The sequence below is a fragment of the Oryzias latipes genome, chromosome 14, assembly GCF_002234675.1.
Source record: "Oryzias latipes chromosome 14, ASM223467v1".
Taxonomy (NCBI): domain Eukaryota; kingdom Metazoa; phylum Chordata; class Actinopteri; order Beloniformes; family Adrianichthyidae; genus Oryzias; species Oryzias latipes.
Window position 1 is genome coordinate 3,253,237 of NC_019872.2, and position 18,935 is coordinate 3,272,171.

At 44.0% G+C, this 18,935-nt stretch overlaps 1 protein-coding gene across 1 annotated transcript in view; it reads right to left on the minus strand.

Moving 5' to 3' along the window:
• lcp2 (lymphocyte cytosolic protein 2) overlaps positions 1-18,265 on the minus strand; it is a 31,359-nt gene extending 13,094 nt beyond the window's left edge. Inside the window, exons 1-4 of the mRNA XM_023962603.1 lie at positions 17,829-18,265; positions 4,877-4,939; positions 4,741-4,787; positions 8-73 (exon numbers count right to left, since the gene is read on the minus strand). Coding sequence (XP_023818371.1) covers positions 8-73; positions 4,741-4,787; positions 4,877-4,939; positions 17,829-17,903 — 251 coding nt within the window. The 5' untranslated portion in view covers positions 17,904-18,265. The remainder of the gene's footprint in view (positions 1-7; positions 74-4,740; positions 4,788-4,876; positions 4,940-17,828) is intronic.
• Positions 18,266-18,935: the final 670 nt, after the last annotated feature.

Consider the following 18,935-nt stretch of genomic DNA (forward strand, 5'->3'; position numbering starts at 1 on the left):
AACGTACTTTTTACCAAACAGGCTTCTCTTCCCCTCGTTCCTGCGGATTTCATTACTGAGCTTGGAGATCATCCTGCGGACACACAAAAAGCATGAATCACACAAACTGCAGCAGCTTCCTCATGACCCGGTGTAGCAGATTCAGTACAGAACCAGCCCAGAACTGAACTGTTCTGATCTTTTTTCATATAGAACTTTCGTTTGTTTCTATGATTACAAATTCTTTTCTAAGCTGAAAATTGCTGCTTCGCTGCAGGCAAACTGTGAGTTTCCATGACCCTGTAAGCTGTGATCAGTGGACTCAACGGTTTCCTTAAAAACTGTTGTGAAGATGTTTTTGGGTCAGCCACTCTCTGGCTGCCTTCCCTCTTTAGGCAGCTTTCTCTCTGAAGACTCTAATGTGTGCTCACGCAGCTCGTCAGGATTTTCAGACTGGGCCCAAGTGACATGAAGGACCCACATGAGTCAGATCTGTAGGGGAAGATAGCTGTCAAAAGAACGTGTATGCATACATACAAAACTGTACACAAAAAAATAAAAATGCAAGATTTTGTTTTATGTAGCTCGTGAAACCAAATTTCTCCTGTTACATTGATGTCCTCACTCCTAAATCTTCCACAGTTAACTGTCAGCTCTATAAGAACAACACGGAAGATTTTGGGAACAACAGCAACTCAACTACCAAGTGGTAGACCACGTAACCTGATGGAGAGGGGTGAGCGGATGCTGAAGCGCGTAGTGCAAAGAGGTCACCGACTTTCTGTACAGTCAATTTCTACAGAGCTCCAAACTTCATGTGACCTTCAGATTAGCCCGAGTTCAGCATGCAGAGAACTTCATGGAATGGTTTTCCATGGTCGAGCAGCTGCATCCAAGCCACACGTCACCAAGTGCAATGCAAAGCGTCGGGTGCAGAGGTGAAAAGCACGCCGCCACTGGACTCTAGAGCAGTGGAGACGCCTTCTCTGGAGAGACGAATCACACTTTTCCATCCAGCAATCTGATGGACGAGTCTGGGTTTGGAAGTGGCCAGTAGAACGGTACATTTGGGACTGTTTTGTGCCGAGTGTGAAATTTGGTGGAGGAAGAATTATGGCGTGGTAATTTAGGCTTGGCCCCTTAGTTCCAGTGAAAGGAACTCTGAATGCTTCATGATACCAAAACATTTTGGACAATTCCATGCTCCAACCTTGTGGGAACCGTTTGGAGTGGCCCCTTCCTCTTCCAACATGACTGTGGACCAGTGACTAAAGCAAGGTCCATAAAACACGGATGACAGAGTCTGGTGTGGATGAACTGGACTGGCCTGCACAGAGTCCTGAACTGAACCTAAAAGAATACCGATAGAACTGTTGTATTGTATTGTTGTTCATGAAACTACACTCTTGTTTACAGGAAAAGGCAGAGAGCTGGCAGACATGATGGAGAAAAGGAAGGTAGATGTACTGTGTGTGCAGGAGACAAGGTGGAAGGGCAGCAAGGCACGTAGTATTGGAGCAGGATACAAACTGTTCTATCATGGTGTTGATAGGAAGAGAAACGGGGTAGGAGTGATTCTGAAGGGGGAGTTTGTAAACGGTGTTCTAGAGGTGAAAAGAGTCTCAGACAGGATGATGAGCCTAAAGTAAGAAATTGAAGGGGTGATGGTGAATGTAGTCAGTGGGTATGTGCCACAGGCTGGCTGTGAGTTAGAATTGAAGAAGAGATTCTGGAGTGAGTTGGATGAGGTCATAGAGAGTATCCCCAGAGGAGAGAGACTTGTTATTGGAGCAGACTTTAATGGGCATGTTGGTGAAGGCAACAGAGGTGATGAGGAGGTGATGGGCAGGTTTGGTGTGAAGGAAAGGAATCTGGAGGGACAAATGGTGGTGGACTTTGCGAAGAGGATGGAAATCGCTGTAGTCAACACTTACTTCCAGAAGAGAGAGGAACATAGAGTGACATACAGAAGTGGAGGTAGGAGTACTCAGGTGGACTACATCCTATGTAGACAAGGTCATTTGAGAGAGGTTATTGACTGCAAAGTGGTGGTAGGAGAGAGTGTAGCCAGACAGCACCACATGGTGGTGTGTAAGATGACTCAGGAGGTCAGGAAGAAGAAGAGAGGGAAAACAGAAAAGAAGACCAAGTGGTGGAAGCTACAGAATGAAGAAACTTGTGAGGAATTTAGGCAGAAGTTGAGACAGGTCCTGGGTGGTCAGGATGAGCTTCCAGATGACTGGGAAACTACAGCAGAGATTATCAGGGAAACAGGTAGGAAGGTGCTAGGTGTGTCATCTGGAAAGTGGAAAGATGGTAAAGACACTTGGTGGTGGAATGAGGAAGTACAGGAATGCGTCCAGAGGAACAGGTTGGCTAAAAGGAAGTGGGATGTAGAAAGGACGGAGGAAGGTAGACGGGAGTACAAGGAAGCGCAGCGTAGAGTGAAGAGAGAGGTGGCAAAGGCCAAAAAGAAAGCTTACGATGAGCTATATGACAGGTTAGACACAAAGGAAGGAGAGAAGGACTTGTACAGACTAGCCAGACAGAGAGACAGAGATGGGAAGGATGTGCAACAGATAAGGGTGATTAAGGACAGAGATGGAAAGGTGCTAACAACCCAGGAGAGTGTACAGAAAAGATGGAAGGAGTATTTTGAGGAGGTGATGAATGAGGAAAATGACAGGGAAAAAAGGGATGAAGATGTGGTTGTTGTGGAGCAGGAAGTAGCAGAGATTGGAAAGGATGAGGTTAGGAAGGCTCTGAAAAGGATGAAGAGCGGAAAGGCCGTTGGTCCTGATGACGTACCTGTGGAGGTATGGAAGTGCTTAGGAGAGACAGCAGTGGAATTTCTAACGAGTTTGTTCAATAGGATTTTAGAGAGTGAGAAGATGCCTGAGGAATGGAGGAGAAGCGTTCTGGTCCCGATCTTTAAGAACAAGGGTGACACGCAGAACTGGAGCAACTATAGAGGAATAAAGTTGATGAGCCACACAATGAAGCTGTGGGAAAGAGTAGTAGAAGCCAGGCTTAGGGAGAAGGTGGATATTTGTGAACAGCAGTATGGTTTCATGCCCTGTAAGAGCACCACTGATGCCATTTTTGCTTTGAGAATGTTGATGGAAAAGTACGGAGATGGTCAGAAGGAGCTGCATTGTGTGTTCGTAGATTTAGAGAAGGCGTATGACAGGGTGCCGAGGGAGGAGCTGTGGTACTGTATGAGGTCGTCTGGAGTGGCAGAGAAGTATGTCAGAGTAGTTCAGGACATGTATGAGAGAAGTATGACGGTGGTGAGATGTGCTGTAGGTCAGACAGAGGAGTTCAAGGTGGAGGTGGGACCACACCAAGGAGCAGCTTTGAGTCCCTTTTTGTTTGCTATGCTGATGGACAGGCTGACAGACGAGGTAAGACAGGAATCTCCCTGGACAATGATGTTTGCGGATGACATTGTAATTTGCAGTGAGAGTAGAGAGCAGGTGGAGGAACAGCTAGAGAGGTGGAGGTTTGCTCTGGAAAGAAGAGGCATGAAGGTCAGTCGTAGTAAGTCAGAATACATGTGTCTGAACGAGGGGGATCAAGGTAGAAGCGTTAGGTTACAGGGGGCTGAGGTGAAGAAGGTGCAGGAGTTTAAGTACTTGGGGTCAACAGTTCAGTGTGATGGGGAGTGTGGAAAAGAGGTGAAGAGGCGAGTGCAGGCAGGTTGGAGCGGTTGGAGGAAAGTGTCAGGAGTTTTGTGTGACAGAAGAGTGTCAGCAAGACTCAAAGGAAAGGTGTGCAAGACAGTGGTGAGACCAGCTCTGCTCTATGGGTTAGAGACGGTAGCAGTGAGACAGAGACAAGAGGCTGATATGGAGGTAGCGGAGATGAAGATGTGGAGGTTCTCCTTAGGAGTGACCAGGTTAGACAGGATAAGGAACGAGTACATCAGAGGGACGGCTCATGTTGCCTGTGTTAGCGACAAAATCAGAGAAGCCAGACTGAGATGGTTTGGACATGTTCAGAGGAGGGATAGTGGATATATTGGTAGAAGGATGTTGGAGATGGAGCTGCCTGGCAGGAGGGCAAGAGGACGGCCAAAGAGGAGATATATGGATGTCTTAACAGAGGACATGAAGTTGGCTAATGTTAGGGTAGAAGATGTTCATGATAGAGTGAGGTGGAAAAGGATGATTCGCTGTGGCGACCCCTGATGGGAAAAGCCGAAAGAGAAAGAAGAAACTACACTCTTGTTTATGACGTCACTGCTGTCACATGAATGCTGGTGATGATTTGTTGTGACCAATCACCTACAGAGATAAAATATTAATAAAGTAATGATTAAGAGAAAAATACTAAGTAGTTCATAAAACAGGTAAACAGTGCCTGATTGTTCTCCATTGCAGAGACATCGGTAACCAGACATTCTATATCCGGTTACCAATGTCTATGAAGGTACCTTTGATTTTGACAGTTGTCTAACCCCGTAACTCCAGGTCTGTTTTTGTCAAGTATTGAATTTCTTTCAGTTGACTTGATTTATTTTCATCAGTCATATCTGCTGGAAATGACTTTGCCTCTAATTTAAGTTCAGAGGTGAGAAAGTAAATGTGAATGAAGATGGTGTACAGTTGTGATACAGTTGGGACTTCAGATAAAACAATGATCCCACAACCTTAATCAAAGGAAGCGTATCTTTAAAATTTGAAACTTGTTTTGATCAATGGAGTTAACGAAAGCTGCCTGTAGTACTGCTGTGTGACTCCAGAGGGCAGTAATACTTACGGAGCTTGGAGTTTGGGGAACTTCTGGAAGTCGCTGTCAGTCAGATTCTGCATAAACAAGAACAGTTTGGGGTCAGAAAAACTTCTTAATTTCCAATTGAAAATGTCTTTTCTGTCATGGTTTTCTCGAAACTCACCACAAACCTGGCGCCACTGATGGAGTTTTTCAGTACTACTTTGTCACAGCCGGGTAAATTCCTCTGTGGGGCAAAAACACAACGTCAGCTCAGAGTTTTTAACCCTTTAAAGGGCCATATCATGCTTTTCTTAAGCCTTTCAGAGAAAACTATTTCCATATAGATGATCTTATATTATCTTTGGCACACTAAGAGAACGATAATGAAAAATTATTTAATTTCTCTGCTCATTTTTCCACCCAGAAGGAAGACGACTCATTCTCTGAGGCTCCGCCTTTCTCTCCTTGTGGGTGCCGCCCATTTCATGACGTCATCCTAAAGTCAGCCTCAGTAGTGTGTCTGCGTTTCACCCACGAAAACAAACAACATCCAAACTTTTGCAAAGATGGATGTGCATATTGCAGATCATCGTAAGTTCTGCAGAGAAAGTGGGTGTGTTTCAGTCTGGGGGCGGAGCCGGAAGTGCAGACTCTTCCTGGAAGGGGCTGATCTCACTTATTTACATCAGCTCGTGAGAACCCGCTCGTTTTCGTTGTTTGGGAGGGGCTGCTGCTCAGAGAGCAGGTTTTGAGAGGAACACTCAGAAATGGATCAAAATGTCACTTTGTTTAAGCGATGAATGAACATTATAAGATAATTAAAAGCTCAAAAAGGTTGATTTAGCATGATAGGGTCATGGATCACCTGGCAGCTGCACCCTCCTCCTCCCCCTTCTGTGTGTTCACCTGTTTCTCTCAGCTGTTTTCAGTTTCCTGATTATGTGGTTTGTTATTTAAGTTTCTGTCCTTGTTGTTTTCAGTGTCGCAGAGTCCTGTTTGTTTGTACAACTGGATGTTTGACTTCTTTGAGATTTCGAGTAAATCTGTGACAGTCTACTTGAGTTCGAGTTTGAGTTCCTCCTTCCTGCGTTTGGGTTCCTTCGGTCACGAGTCGTAACATTACTCTGCGACCATGACCAACCCAGCAGGAGGTTCCCAGCTGAGGGACTTACCTGGATCATCGGGTGAAGGAGGCTCCGCCGCCGGTGAAGAGCTGTTGGCCTTGGCTCAGGAGATGCGTGGGTTCATGTCCGGGATGCAACAGCTCCACGATCGTCTCTCCAGGCTGGAGCATGTTCCTTCACCTTCGACCCAACAAACCAGACTGGGTCATCCCGAGCCGTTCGATGGAACAGCTGAGGCCTGCCGGGCGTTCATCACCTCCTGTCGCCTCCACTTTGATTTCAACCCCGACGAGTTCCCCTCCGAGCAGAGCAAGGTTGCTTTTGCTTTGAGCTTTCTGACGGGTAGAGCCAAACGATGGGGTTTGGCAGAGTGGGAGCGCGGAGCAGAACTTTGCCGCTCTTTCCGAGCATTTTCAACCCACCTCGTCACTGTGTTCGACCCTACTACACCCCATCGAGCAGCCGCGTCCGAGCTTCTTCGCCTCCAGCAGGGACCGCGCAGCGCCTCTGACTACGCCGTGGAGTTCCTGACCCTGGACGCCAGCACCCGCTGGGCGGATGAGGCACTCGTGGACGTTTTTCTCCAGGGTCTCTCCAGCGTCCTCAAGGACGAGCTGGCGGCGAGGGAGATTCCAGAGGACCTAGAGGAGCTGATCGATCTGGCAGTTCGTATTGATCGGAGGATGCGGGAACGGGGTCGTGAGCGACGCCGCAACACCAGTCCCCGCCCTCGCCCGCTTCCTCCTGTGAGTGATCCTCCGCTCCGTTCCAGCACTCCTCGCCAGGATTTCGTTCCTTCCCCGGAGCCCATGCAGCTGGGTTCAGGACGTCTGACGCCCGCTGAGCGGCGGCGCCGTATGGGAGCTGGACTTTGTTTGTACTGTGGACGGTCTGGACATTTTGTGCGCGACTGCCCGGGAAACGACAGGGTTCATCAGCAAGGAGGGAACTGGTGAGCCGGATTTCGTCTTTTTCTTCTCCCTCAAGGCCTTCAACCAAGGTCTTAATAAACTATGCAGGAGTTCAGGAAGAGCTTGAGACCTTAATTGAGTCTGGTTCAGATGGCGACTTCATTTCTCATGAAGTAATAAAAACACTCAAGATTCCTGTTGAACATTTGTCTCCAGTTTTGCATATTCATGCCATCAATGGGGCAGTCATTCATAAAGTGTCTGCACGTACGGTTGAAATTCATATAACTGTGTCAGGTAACCATACTGAACTGCGGAGATTTTTTGTTGTGGAATCGCTGAAACCACAGGTTATCTTAGGTTTTCCCTGGCTGTGCAGACACACCCCTCATATGGACTGGACTTCAGGACGTGTATTGTCTTGGAGTTCGTTTTGTTTGTTGAACTGTTTAACTGCAGCCACTATTCGCTCCTCAGTCAAGAGACCTTCCCCTGAACCTTTGGATCTTAGCACTGTTCCTACTGAATACCATGACCTTGGTTCTGTGTTCAGCAAGATCCTTGCCAAGTCCCTTCCCCCTCACCGTCCTTATGATTGTGCCATAGATCTTCTGCCAGGAACACATCCACCCAAGGGACATGTATATCCTCTCTCTCGTCCTGAGCAGGAGGCTATGGAGGAATACATCCAGGAGGGTCTCCAGGCTGGCATCATTCGTCCCTCTTCATCTCCTGCAGGAGCAGGATTTTTCTTTGTGGGCAAACGAGACGGGGGGTTGCGTCCTTGCATCGACTACAGGGGGTTGAACTGCATCACTGCTCGGAACACTTACCCCTTACCCCTATTACAGACTGCCTTTGATCAATTAAAGGGGGCCCAGATCTTCACCAAATTTGACCTCCGAAGTGCGTACCACCTTGTCCGTATACGTGAGGGGGATGAGTGGAAGACTGCCTTTAATACCCCTAATGGCCACTTTGAATATTTGGTTATGCCTTTCGGGCTCACAAACGCACCTGCTGTTTTTCAGAGTCTTATTAACGATGTGCTCAAGGACATGTTGAATAAGTTCGTGTTTGTATATCTGGACGATATTTTGATCTTTTCTCCAGATCTCGGGACCCATGTGCAGCACGTCCGAGCCGTACTCCAGCGCCTCCTTGAGAACCACCTGTATTGTAAGGCCGAGAAGTGTGAATTCCACACAACACACACAAAGTTCCTTGGCCATGTGATCTCACCTGGATCAGTTCTCATGGACCAGGACAAAGTGAGGGCCGTTCTGGAGTGGCCTGTTCCTACTGGACGCAAACCAGTTCAGCGATTCCTAGGGTTTGCCAACTTCTACAGGCGGTTCATTAGAAACTTCAGTGACGTGGCTGCACCTCTGCATGGACTCACATCAGCTAAGGTACCTTTTATCTGGGATAAGGGCGCAGACAAAGCATTTTCCGAGCTGAACAGACGCTTCTCTGCAGCTCCCGTCCTGACTCAGCCTGATCCCTCCAAACAATTTATTGTGGAGGTGGATGCGTCTGAGACGGGGGTGGGGGCTGTTTTATCTCAGAGGGCGTCTGATAATAAAGTCCATCCCTGCGCGTATTTCTCCTGCAAGCTCTCTCCTGCAGAAAGAAATTACGACATTGGGAACAGAGAACTACTTGCTGTTAAACTAGCCCTTGAGGAGTGGCGTCATTGGCTGGAGGGTGCTGAGAAACCATTTCTTGTGTGGACGGACCACAAGAATCTGGAGTATATCAGGACTGCCAAACGCCTAAGCCCTCGCCAAGCTAGGTGGGCTCTGTTTTTTGACCGTTTTGCCTTCACCCTTTTTTATCGCCCTGGCAGGAAGAACACCAAGCCGGATGCCCTGTCTCGTCTAGATCAGAGAGAGGAGGGTGGAGATTCAACTACAGCCAGCCCCATTGTCCCGTCTCATTTGGTTCTGGGTGCTACACGGTGGTCCTTGGAACGCAGGGTCAAGGCCTTGGTTTCTGATCCTGCAAATATTCCACCAGGTTGTCCGGCAGACTGTCTGTTTGTTCCTTCCAGTCTCCGTCCGTCAGTCCTAAAGTGGGGACATTCGTCCCGGTTAGCCTGCCACCCTGGAGTTATGAGAACTGCCTTCCTGGTGGCCCAAGGATTCTGGTGGCCCACCATGTCTTCAGACATAAGGGCATTTGTTGCCTCCTGTCCTGTGTGTGCCAGTGTAAAAACTCCCAGAACTCCCCCTGCTGGTTTTCTTCAACCTCTTCCTGTACCCTCCAGGCCGTGGTCCCATATTGCTATGGATTTCGTCACCGGTCTGCCCAGCTCGAAGGGAAAAACAGTCATAATGACGATAGTGGACAGATTTTCCAAGCTGGTTCATGCTATACCACTACAGGGGCTACCATCAGCCAAGGAGATGGCAGTATTGGTGACGAAACACGTTTTTCGTCTGCACGGTCTTCCGCAGAACATAGTTTCTGATCGTGGGCCTCAGTTTGTAGCTTCTTACTGGAGGGAGTTCTGTAAAATGTTAGGAGTCAAGGTCAGTCTAAGTTCCGGTTTCCACCCCCAGACCAATGGCCAGGTAGAGAGGTTCAACCAAGATCTAGAGACCACTCTACGAGCTATGTGCTCAAAGAACCCCAACACCTGGTCATCTCATCTCCCCTGGGCAGAATATTCACACAACTCTCTCATCAATACCACCGGTTTTTCCCCCTTCCAAGCAGCTTACGGCTACCAACCGCCTCTCTTCCCACACCAGGAGCAGGCGGCCTCGGTTTCGGGTCCTGCTGCATTTGTGAGGCGTTGTCGTCGTTTTTGGGAGGACTTCCGACACCGGTTGCTGAGAAACCAAGAGAGGTTTACCGCTGTCGCCAACCGCCGGAGGACTGCCGCCCCTGAATACAAGGTGGGAGATCGAGTGTGGCTCTCTTCCGCAGACATTCCACTCAAAGGGGGCTCTAGGAAGCTGATGCCTCGCTACATTGGTCCTTACCCCATAATTGAGATCATCAACCCTGTGGCAGTCAGGCTTGGTCTGCCCCGTACTCTCAGAGTTCACCCGGTGTTCCACGTCAGCAAACTCAAGCCTGCAAAGGACTCACCTCTTCAGCCTCCTTCCGTGCCCCCCCCTGCACCTCGTATTGTGGATGGAGATCCTGTGTATACTATTCGGGAACTCCTCGCCTCCAGGAGGGTTGGTCGAGGCGTCCAGTATCTGGTGGACTGGGAGGGTTACGGCCCTGCTGATCGTCAGTGGGTGCCAGAGCGCCACGTCCTCGACCCAAACTTGATTGCCCGTTTCCACCGTGACCACCCTGATTAGCCTCGTCGGGGTCCGTCTGGGAGCCGGACTTTGTGAGGGGGGTTATGTCATGGATCAGCTGGCAGCTGCACCCTCCTCCTCCCCCTTCTGTGTGTTCACCTGTTTCTCTCAGCTGTTTTCAGTTTCCTGATTATGTGGTTTGTTATTTAAGTTTCTGTCCTTGTTGTTTTCAGTGTCGCAGAGTCCTGTTTGTTTGTACAACTGGATGTTTGACTTCTTTGAGATTTCGAGTAAATCTGTGACAGTCTACTTGAGTTCGAGTTTGAGTTCCTCCTTCCTGCGTTTGGGTTCCTTCGGTCACGAGTCGTAACAGATAGAGGCCAGGGGTCACCAACATTTATGACATGAAGCGCCAATTCAAAATGTCCTACATAACAACTATGTCAGCACCAACTATAATGTGAACTAATATACTACGAAATTAAAAAACATTTCCAATAGATCTGAATTTGTATTTCATTTTTAAACAGCAGGTCAAATCGATTTAAAACCTATTTTGGTATTATCTTACAAAAGTTTTTCATAACAATAATGCAGAAGGAAAATAGGTCAAAGTTGAAAAAGTTTAGCAACTTTGAGTGAAACCAAAAGTACTGCATTTGTGGTTTGGATTGGATACATCAAAACAAAATACCATCAATATTTTTCTAAGAACTTCACAACCATTAACATGAAAAAAATAACTGTATTTTGACCTATTCATCTTTTATTACATTATGAAACATGGTCTGAGTAACTTCATGTGAGTTCATTCTGTCATGGTGCTTTAATTCCATGTAAAAGTAAATGGTTTTACTTTTTTGTTATTTTGCTAATTATAATATAAATTTTCCACAATTGGACATCATTATCATTTATCTTTTTCACCCTAAGTAAATAAAGTAATGATCACGTATAGTAACATATTCATTTTAGAACTTTTCCATATTTTATTTTGACTTTTGGCAAAACAGAGAGAGAGTCTGGATTTAATCCGATCTTGCTTGGTTTTTCTTTCATAAACTGAAATTATGACTTCATAAATGTCAGCCACTGCGACGCCAAAAACATGACTGAAAAAAACAGTTGTGCAGTCATAAAAGTGTGCAGCAGCTCAAGGATCTACTGCGTGCTTTTCCATCTCACGCACGCTCATCGTGATCCACAGACGCTCTCCTATCCACCAGCTACAGGATCATTGTTACAATATTTTGTTTTTCCCTTCCCGTGCATTAATTTAAATCGCCCATTCCTGAAGGCTGACGCAGAAAAGTGTCAGTATTTATATTGGTGGGCGGGGTCACAGTAACAGCGCTGCGTGATTGGGCCATTTCCCTATGATCTTATAGGGGAAAAAAGACCATCGTAAGAGATTTTCACTCAAACCCGATCTGTTTTTCAAATACGAAAAGAAAAAAAACAGCTGAAGTGTTTATTTTAAAACCGCCGCACGCCACTGTCTTTCACTCTGCATGCCCCAGATTAGGGGGCATGCAGAGTGCAGTGTCAGTGGCCCATCAGTGTTAAAGGGCCACTGATGGGCCCTTTAACACTGAAACTTTAGCTCCAGTGTTTTTGCATTCTTTCAACTACTTTAACTCTTCAGCCGTTAACCTGAATAACGTAAATCCAACAGAGAAAAGCAGCTTTATATAGATGCTGATGTGCAACACTTTACTGCAGTGAAGCGCTTATGTACTCCACGTAAATCAGCTGATTTTGTCGAGGAGAAAGCATTTACTAACACTTTACGTCAGTAATGTGTTGCATAACAGCACTAAGTCACAAAAAAGCTGCTTTTCTCCACGTCAGAATAATCTGATCGTGTACCAGTCGAGAAGTTACAGTATGTCACAAGACGTGTTTTATTTAGGTTTCTGGCAATGTCTCCGGTGGTAAATGCTTAAAGGAGGAGGGACAAGAAAACATGAGAAAAGGTAAAGTTTCATGGCTAAAATGACAGAATTGAAGACTGAACTGAAAGAAAAACAGTCGCAGATCACAGTTTTCAGAAACGTATGAAAAAAATGCCACCAGAAGAAAGCTGCAGAAAAAACACCACTGAGTGTGTGTCAGTGTGTATTCGCCTTTGTATGTCAATGAGGACAAATTAAAACGTCTACCAATGTGAGGACATATGAGAGCTGAACTACAGCACCCCCCATTGATAAAAGGATGCAACTGCAGTACGCTAAGTAAAACTGGATAAAATTGGTTATACTAAAAAAAGAGTAATAATAATTATTATTACATTTTCCAAACATTACCACCAGTGCTGCTGTGCAACACTAAGTTGTGCTCCAGCATAAGCGGGATCTGCAGGGTTTTTCCTGGACACAGAACTCTAACTGCCACGGAAACATTTATTCCTGCTGCATGGATCAGCTGGTGACTTGGAGGTGTATTTCCCGGCTTTGATATGTTTTAGCTGACTAAGTTTCACACACCTTCCAGAGGTGATTCCACTGTGTTAAATGAGCGTACAAAATGAGAGAAAGAACGGCCATTTTAGAAGTAATTATTCATAGAAGATTGTTTTTACCACAAACAGTTACACAAAACTTAAAAAGAGAGAGACAGAAAAAAATCACAGGAAGAAGAACATTTACTTGTGACATTCCAACCACAAAGGATGGTTTTTGTTTCTTTTTGTGGACAAGTACATCCAATTTAGGCTAAAAGGATTTTTTGAAACACTATATGACTTTGTGTAATTACAATACTTCACACTATTAGTTTTACCGATATGACAAATTGGCAAAAAATATGCCTCTCTAGCAACAAATCGAGGCCATTTGTTTTCTTTTTTTTGCCTCCAACCAGTCACTGGTGGCAGGTGGTGGTCCATGCTGAGTTTTCCTCTCCACTGTCGCTTTACACTGAAAATCACTTGACGTAATCTGGGTCACTATTATTGTCTATTTTTGTACAGCTAAAATGATCTGGGTTTATCAAAATTATTTCATTAGATAGAATATTATCAATCATAAAACTGTTTTAATGTAGAAACGAGCTGAGATTTAAACTTGTGTTTTATAATTTAACTGAATTATTAGTGATTGGTGTTTATCTTTTTAGCGTTTTTCCACTTTCTTCAAAGCCCAAAGACTCGAAGGAAGACAATAAACAATTGAACGCTTTGGGCAACTGCAAGTTGTATTAGATGTCCCGTGGAGATACATTTCAGACTCAGCAGACTGAAACGCACTCAGAGTTGTGTTTAAGATCAGTGAGATTGCTGTGGTCTAACTTGTAACTGGAGGTCAAAATGTAGACGTGTGGTGGTTTCAATGAGCAGCAGATGATTACAGATTACTGGAAAATATTTTTGAGAAGACAGAGAGAGAACTACTCTCAGGTAACATGGGGTCCTCTGCAGCGGTTGTATTAGTATTATTTTTTTTATCCTTACTTTTAGGGTAAAGTGTCAAATAACTTCTTTACTGGTCCAATGTTAAGAATCAAAAGGTTCGATAAGACTTTAAAAACTGAAACCAGATTTACACATTATTTATACTTGGAAAAACATGACATTTATTAAAGGCTGCTCACATGTATTTACATGCAACCAGCACAAAAAGTGATGGAAAATCATGTTGACAACATGTAATACATGCAACCAAGATGCGCGTTGCTGCGTTGCCCGCAAGTATTTTAAGTGTGTCCATGTCTGGATTTTGTTGTTGTTGGTTGTACGTATTTAAAGTTGAACTTAAAGTCCCTTTAGCTTTCACACTCCTAGCTGTGTGAAATGTGTTTTCCACATTTGATCCATCGCCTGGAGGAGGTGAGCTGCAGGAACAGCCGCACTCAGGAACCACTCGGTGGTTTAACCCATCGTAACCGTAACCCAGAGTCCTAACCTTAACCCTTCCTCTGGGTCTGTGCGGCCAAGAAAAGGTTCAGCACTGGCCGCATGTATTTATAAAATTACGTGTAAATTGACACTTTCATTATTAAATGCACTAATTTGTTAATCCCTTCCGTCCTAGAAAGAACAAATGAAGATTTTCTATTTTCTATTTTCCCTTTGATTTGTCAGATTTTACTAAAGAAGCAAAAGAAAAGAACATTTTTGTTCTTGTTTTTCCAGAACTGTTGGAAGTTTGGCAACAATTGTCTTGCTTTCTCTTTGCCTTTTCGTGTTTTCACAGCCCCTCTGTTCATTCTGCTTCATTTGACCACTTTTTTAAAAATTGCTTTGAATCATCATTTAATCTCTGCCGGTGTTGCCAGATAGAGTCGTGGTTTTCCAGCCTAAAACTGATCTAAGACCAACAAAAAAAACACCTAAAACATTGATCGGTGATTAATTAGCAGTAATTAATTATTCGTTATTTATTACTTCCTAATTTCTTATCGTTTTTAATGATATTACATCCACCTTGTTTGCAGTCAGAGACAAACAGGAAATAATGGACTTCTATTGACCTTTACTAACAATCATTTGCTCAAATATTAAGAAAAATAAAAAAGGAAAGAGAAAAAACAAATAATTAAACTCTATAGGAGTTCTAGTTGAACTTATTAGCCTATCATGAACTAAAGTGGAAATTGTACTTGTATTTTTACTTTTCATGAATTTAGGTTATGTTTAAAAAAAAGGCAAAAGTTCTTGTGAAACGTAATAGAGAGGGATTTGATTTTTGAAAACCGGTTCTGTTGATATAAAATTTACAATTATTAAATAAAACATTAAGAACTAAATTAAATGTCACCTGAGATGATTCCAAAAAGTACTTTTTCTTTTTTCAATTGTGTATTAAAAGGAATTTTGTGCAACACCAACAGTAAAAATCCTCCCAAAACGTATAAATGCATTCATAAAACAAATAATCTATTGTTTAGACTAATATTCGCAAACAGCTCTGTTGTTTTTCTGCCTCATTCTGTCTTTTCAGCACAGCTTCGCATCAGATTTGAACTGAAATATATGACCATAGAAAGGGAGGACATGGAATCAAAATGTCTGGAATGTAAACAATATTAATACGCTTTACTTTATTAGCGTTTTCTGAGTAAACTAAAGGATCAACCCGACTTCATCCAGGCGTAATCTGCCCAGCAGCAGAACTCTCGGCCTGCGCTGAAATGAATCTAGAAATACACAAAATAAAGAGATTTTTAGAATTAAAATGATTAGAATATTTAGAATCAAACATAAATTGCGTTTATGGAACCAGTTAGTGAACAAATATTTTATGTTTTTATCAGTGGGCTTCACCTCTCATGACGGCAGGTGAGGAAGACGACAGGTGAAGCACCGTCTGCCTCTCTCTCTCCCCAGTTCTCCATTTGTTTTAGTTTGTGTTGCACGTTGTAATTCTTTGTAGTTTTGTGTCCGGGCCCACTCTGTTTAGTCTTTTGTCTGTAGTTATGTTTTAGGTGAAGCTGTAGGGGTGACCTGCCATTTTCATTAGTACGTTTTTTCCCAGTCTATGTCAGTCCAGGCAGGTTAGTGTCTGTCTTTGTTTTCCATTTTCTTTTGGTTCAGGTAAGAAAACGGATTTCAGTGAGGTGGAGCTTTGTTTGTTATTTTGGCCTTGGTTCACCCTGAAGTCTTTTTGCTTCACTTTTAGTTATTGGTATTTCTTATTCATTAATTTGTAAATACATTTGTTATATTTTTATGGAGACAATTCATTTGTTGTTTTAATTCATTTAAATCTGGTGGCCATAACAATTACCCAAAAAGGGGCGTAATATATTATTACGCATTATTTCCTAATGCGTGTCAAGCCGTTCGCCTTTAACATGTCTTAAATCCATCTGCTGCATTCTTAACGCAGCTGCTCCGACCGCTACATTAAAAGCTAAGAAAGCTAACAAAAACAAGCCATTTTGGGAAGGAACCATTGAGGAAATGAATGAAGAGCTTTCATCTACAAAGAAAAATAAATTTGCTATTCAAAGACCAAACCAGGAGTCTTCTTCAGAACATGGATTTATTCTGACATTTCTTGTTCTCACGTACCAAACATTACATGATGACCGACTCAGATGTTTCACGTACGCTGATAATAACGTTTCAAACACGGTGGATTCAGTATTATATTTTAAAAAGTTGAATTATTTATTTTGTTTTTTTTCCCGTCACACTTTAAATTAGTTAAAGTTGTCGTCCACTTTGACGTCACAGGGAAAATCTACATTTCAATGGGTCCTACTCAAAGTCTAAGTTTAAACTGGCTGAAATGTTTTATAGAAATAATGGATTCAACAAAATTGATTTATGGAAACTTGTAAAAAGGACATTTAAGAATTTTCCTACAGCTAAGTTAAACTTGGCAGACCCAAGTTAAGAAACTTTAGCACAGAAAATACTCCTCTGAAGTGAAATACACAGTAAATCAACATTTATTTAGAAACAAAATAGGAAAAATCTTTATGCAATGAAATTGATTGGATGGATTTCTCAGAGTTAAAATGATGCAAAAAAACCCTGTCATGCTGCTTTTATTACATTTTATATAAAACCGAAATGTTTTTTACAAATCAACAACTTTGTGTCATTGAAGCTTCATCTTCTGTAAAATATCTACAATATCAAATGAGATCTTAAAACTAAATTTCCTGTAGAAACAATTTAATTTAAAAAAGATTTTTTTAGAAACCGAAACGCCGACTTCAGTCCCGTTTGGACGGGTCTGTGAAAATGTTGTCTGAGATGAAACTGGTCTGTAACCAGTGGACCGCTGTAAGGTTTAGACTAGAACGATTGAAAATTAAAGTCTGAAGATTCTTTTTCCCGTCCCAAATGCTGTTTTCGTTTTCCCCTTGACTTCAGGTAATTTGGTGTAAAATGTTTTCATTTCTAAACCAAGTTGCAGTATTTTGCAGACTGACAGGGTGGATCATGTGGACGTTTGTGTAACAACAAGCACATTTTCATATCAGCTCTTAACCTGTGTGAAAGTTTACAAATCCACACAGAGCTGCACTTTGTTCCTCCTGCCGTGTGCATGAAAGCATGTTTGCTCTCCGAGGAACATTCAGCCTCTTCAGGAGAATCCTAAAGTAGAGTCTCAGCATTTGGACTTCTAGTCTCAAACTTTATACCACTTTCACTTTTGGTTTTCCTACTTTTGTGCTTTTACACACTTGAATCTGTCTGGGGCTCATAGAAAATCAAATCCTTCAATAACTTTGCATGTTTGTGAGAATTTCAGCAAACCTTTAGTCACAAAGTGATTCTTAATAACGATAAAAACTGGGCACTTCAACTAACTGTATTTTTGAAATTTTCCTTTTGTTTTTTTTCATGAGCTCCATAGTTTGTTTAGTTGAGTTTTTACCTTTGCAAAATTATTAACCACGGTCACTTTTACTTGATCTACATTATGTCCACCTTTATTTAGCCTTCTTCAGCACATTTTGATCTCGTTTTAGTCATTATTAATTGATTTTAAACATGTATTTTGCAGTATTTTCTCCCATGTTTTTGTTTGAATACGCTCCTGTCAACATTTTGCTGTGTTCAACACCTTGAGCTCATTTAGCGTTAAGTATTAAGGATTTTAGTCCCTCTATGAGTTTATTCGAGTTCATATGCCTTTGAGGGAACAGCATCCGGCAGCAACGATCACGCTTCTTTTGGGAAAAGATCCTGGAAGTCTGCATGAAGGTTTTGTTATCTGGAAGCACACAGAGCCTGTGGTCCCACTGTGGTTTTTGGCTGATGTTCCAGCTCTGCCGTCAACACCTGACCTTTCTCACAAACAGACGAGGCTTGTGGTGGAAGTAGATCGATGTGAAGGGAAGTAAAAGAACGGCGGGAGTTAATTAGAAAGCAGCCTTACCCTCTTCAGGTAGTCTGCCAGCTGCTGGGGGCCCCAGCCCATCACCTCCAACCTGGATGGACGTTCCGAGCTCATCCTGCAGCCTCCTCGCAGCTCCCTTGTGTTCCAAACTCAAAGTCTGTCTGGCAGATGTCAAACCACTTTCACACACCAGTGAGACGAAGCCGAGGTTCCTCGCTGCCCAGCGTGCACCGCTTCGACAGACTCGGGCCTTCGCCACTTCCTCCTGACAAGCCTCTGCTAAAGACTCTCTCAAACTTCAGCTCAGTCTCTGATTAGCCTCTGCTGTCCAAACCTTTGAGAGCCAAGAAGCTGGAGAGAAGAAGGCCCAGAGCAGCAGACATGACACCCTGCAACCAAAATGGCTTCCTCTTCTCTCTCTCTCTGCACTTCTTCAGTGTCTCTCTGCTTCTTTTTTGCCCTGCTCTCTTGCTCTCTTCCTTCCTCCCTCTTCTGAGGAAGTGACTGTGCAGTTTGGGGGGGGGGGGGGGGGGTTTCTTGTCTTCACCCCCACCCGGTAAGAGCGGAACAACGCTGCACCCACTCCCTGCAGCACGACCGCTGATGAGAGGCAGCACAGAAAAAATGCAACAAGACGTAACTGTGGGTTAGCTAAAGGCTGGACCGGTCCGTGCATGTGTGTGTGCATGTGTGTACACATGTGCACGTGCTCGTGACACTGCTGAAAAGTGAGCGCCTCAAGTTTGTGGAACACAAGTCGTTTTCATTAACTTTCAGTTCATCGTGAGCTTTAGTCTGTGGTCCACAGAGCATTTGTCTGGTCTTAGTGTTCACTTTGGCCGCGTTCCTCCTCAGCGGCTCTGACAGAGTTCCTGCCTCGTTCTCATCCTCTGGGTTCTCCAGCCTCAGGCGTACAGACAACCAGAGAACCAGCTTTCTGACATCCTCAGGGCCTGACGGTCAGTACTGGTGACACTTGCTGAATAAACGTGGCCATAAAGACGAGCGTTTGCCAGTTTAGGCCTGATGTACCCGCCCTCCGCCTCTCAGGAGACAGATGCAGCTTCAGCCGAGCAGAAACATTAGCCAGGTTAGATATGTAAAGCAGTCAGAGATATTTTAGGTTTTTATGTGGTTTGACCTGAC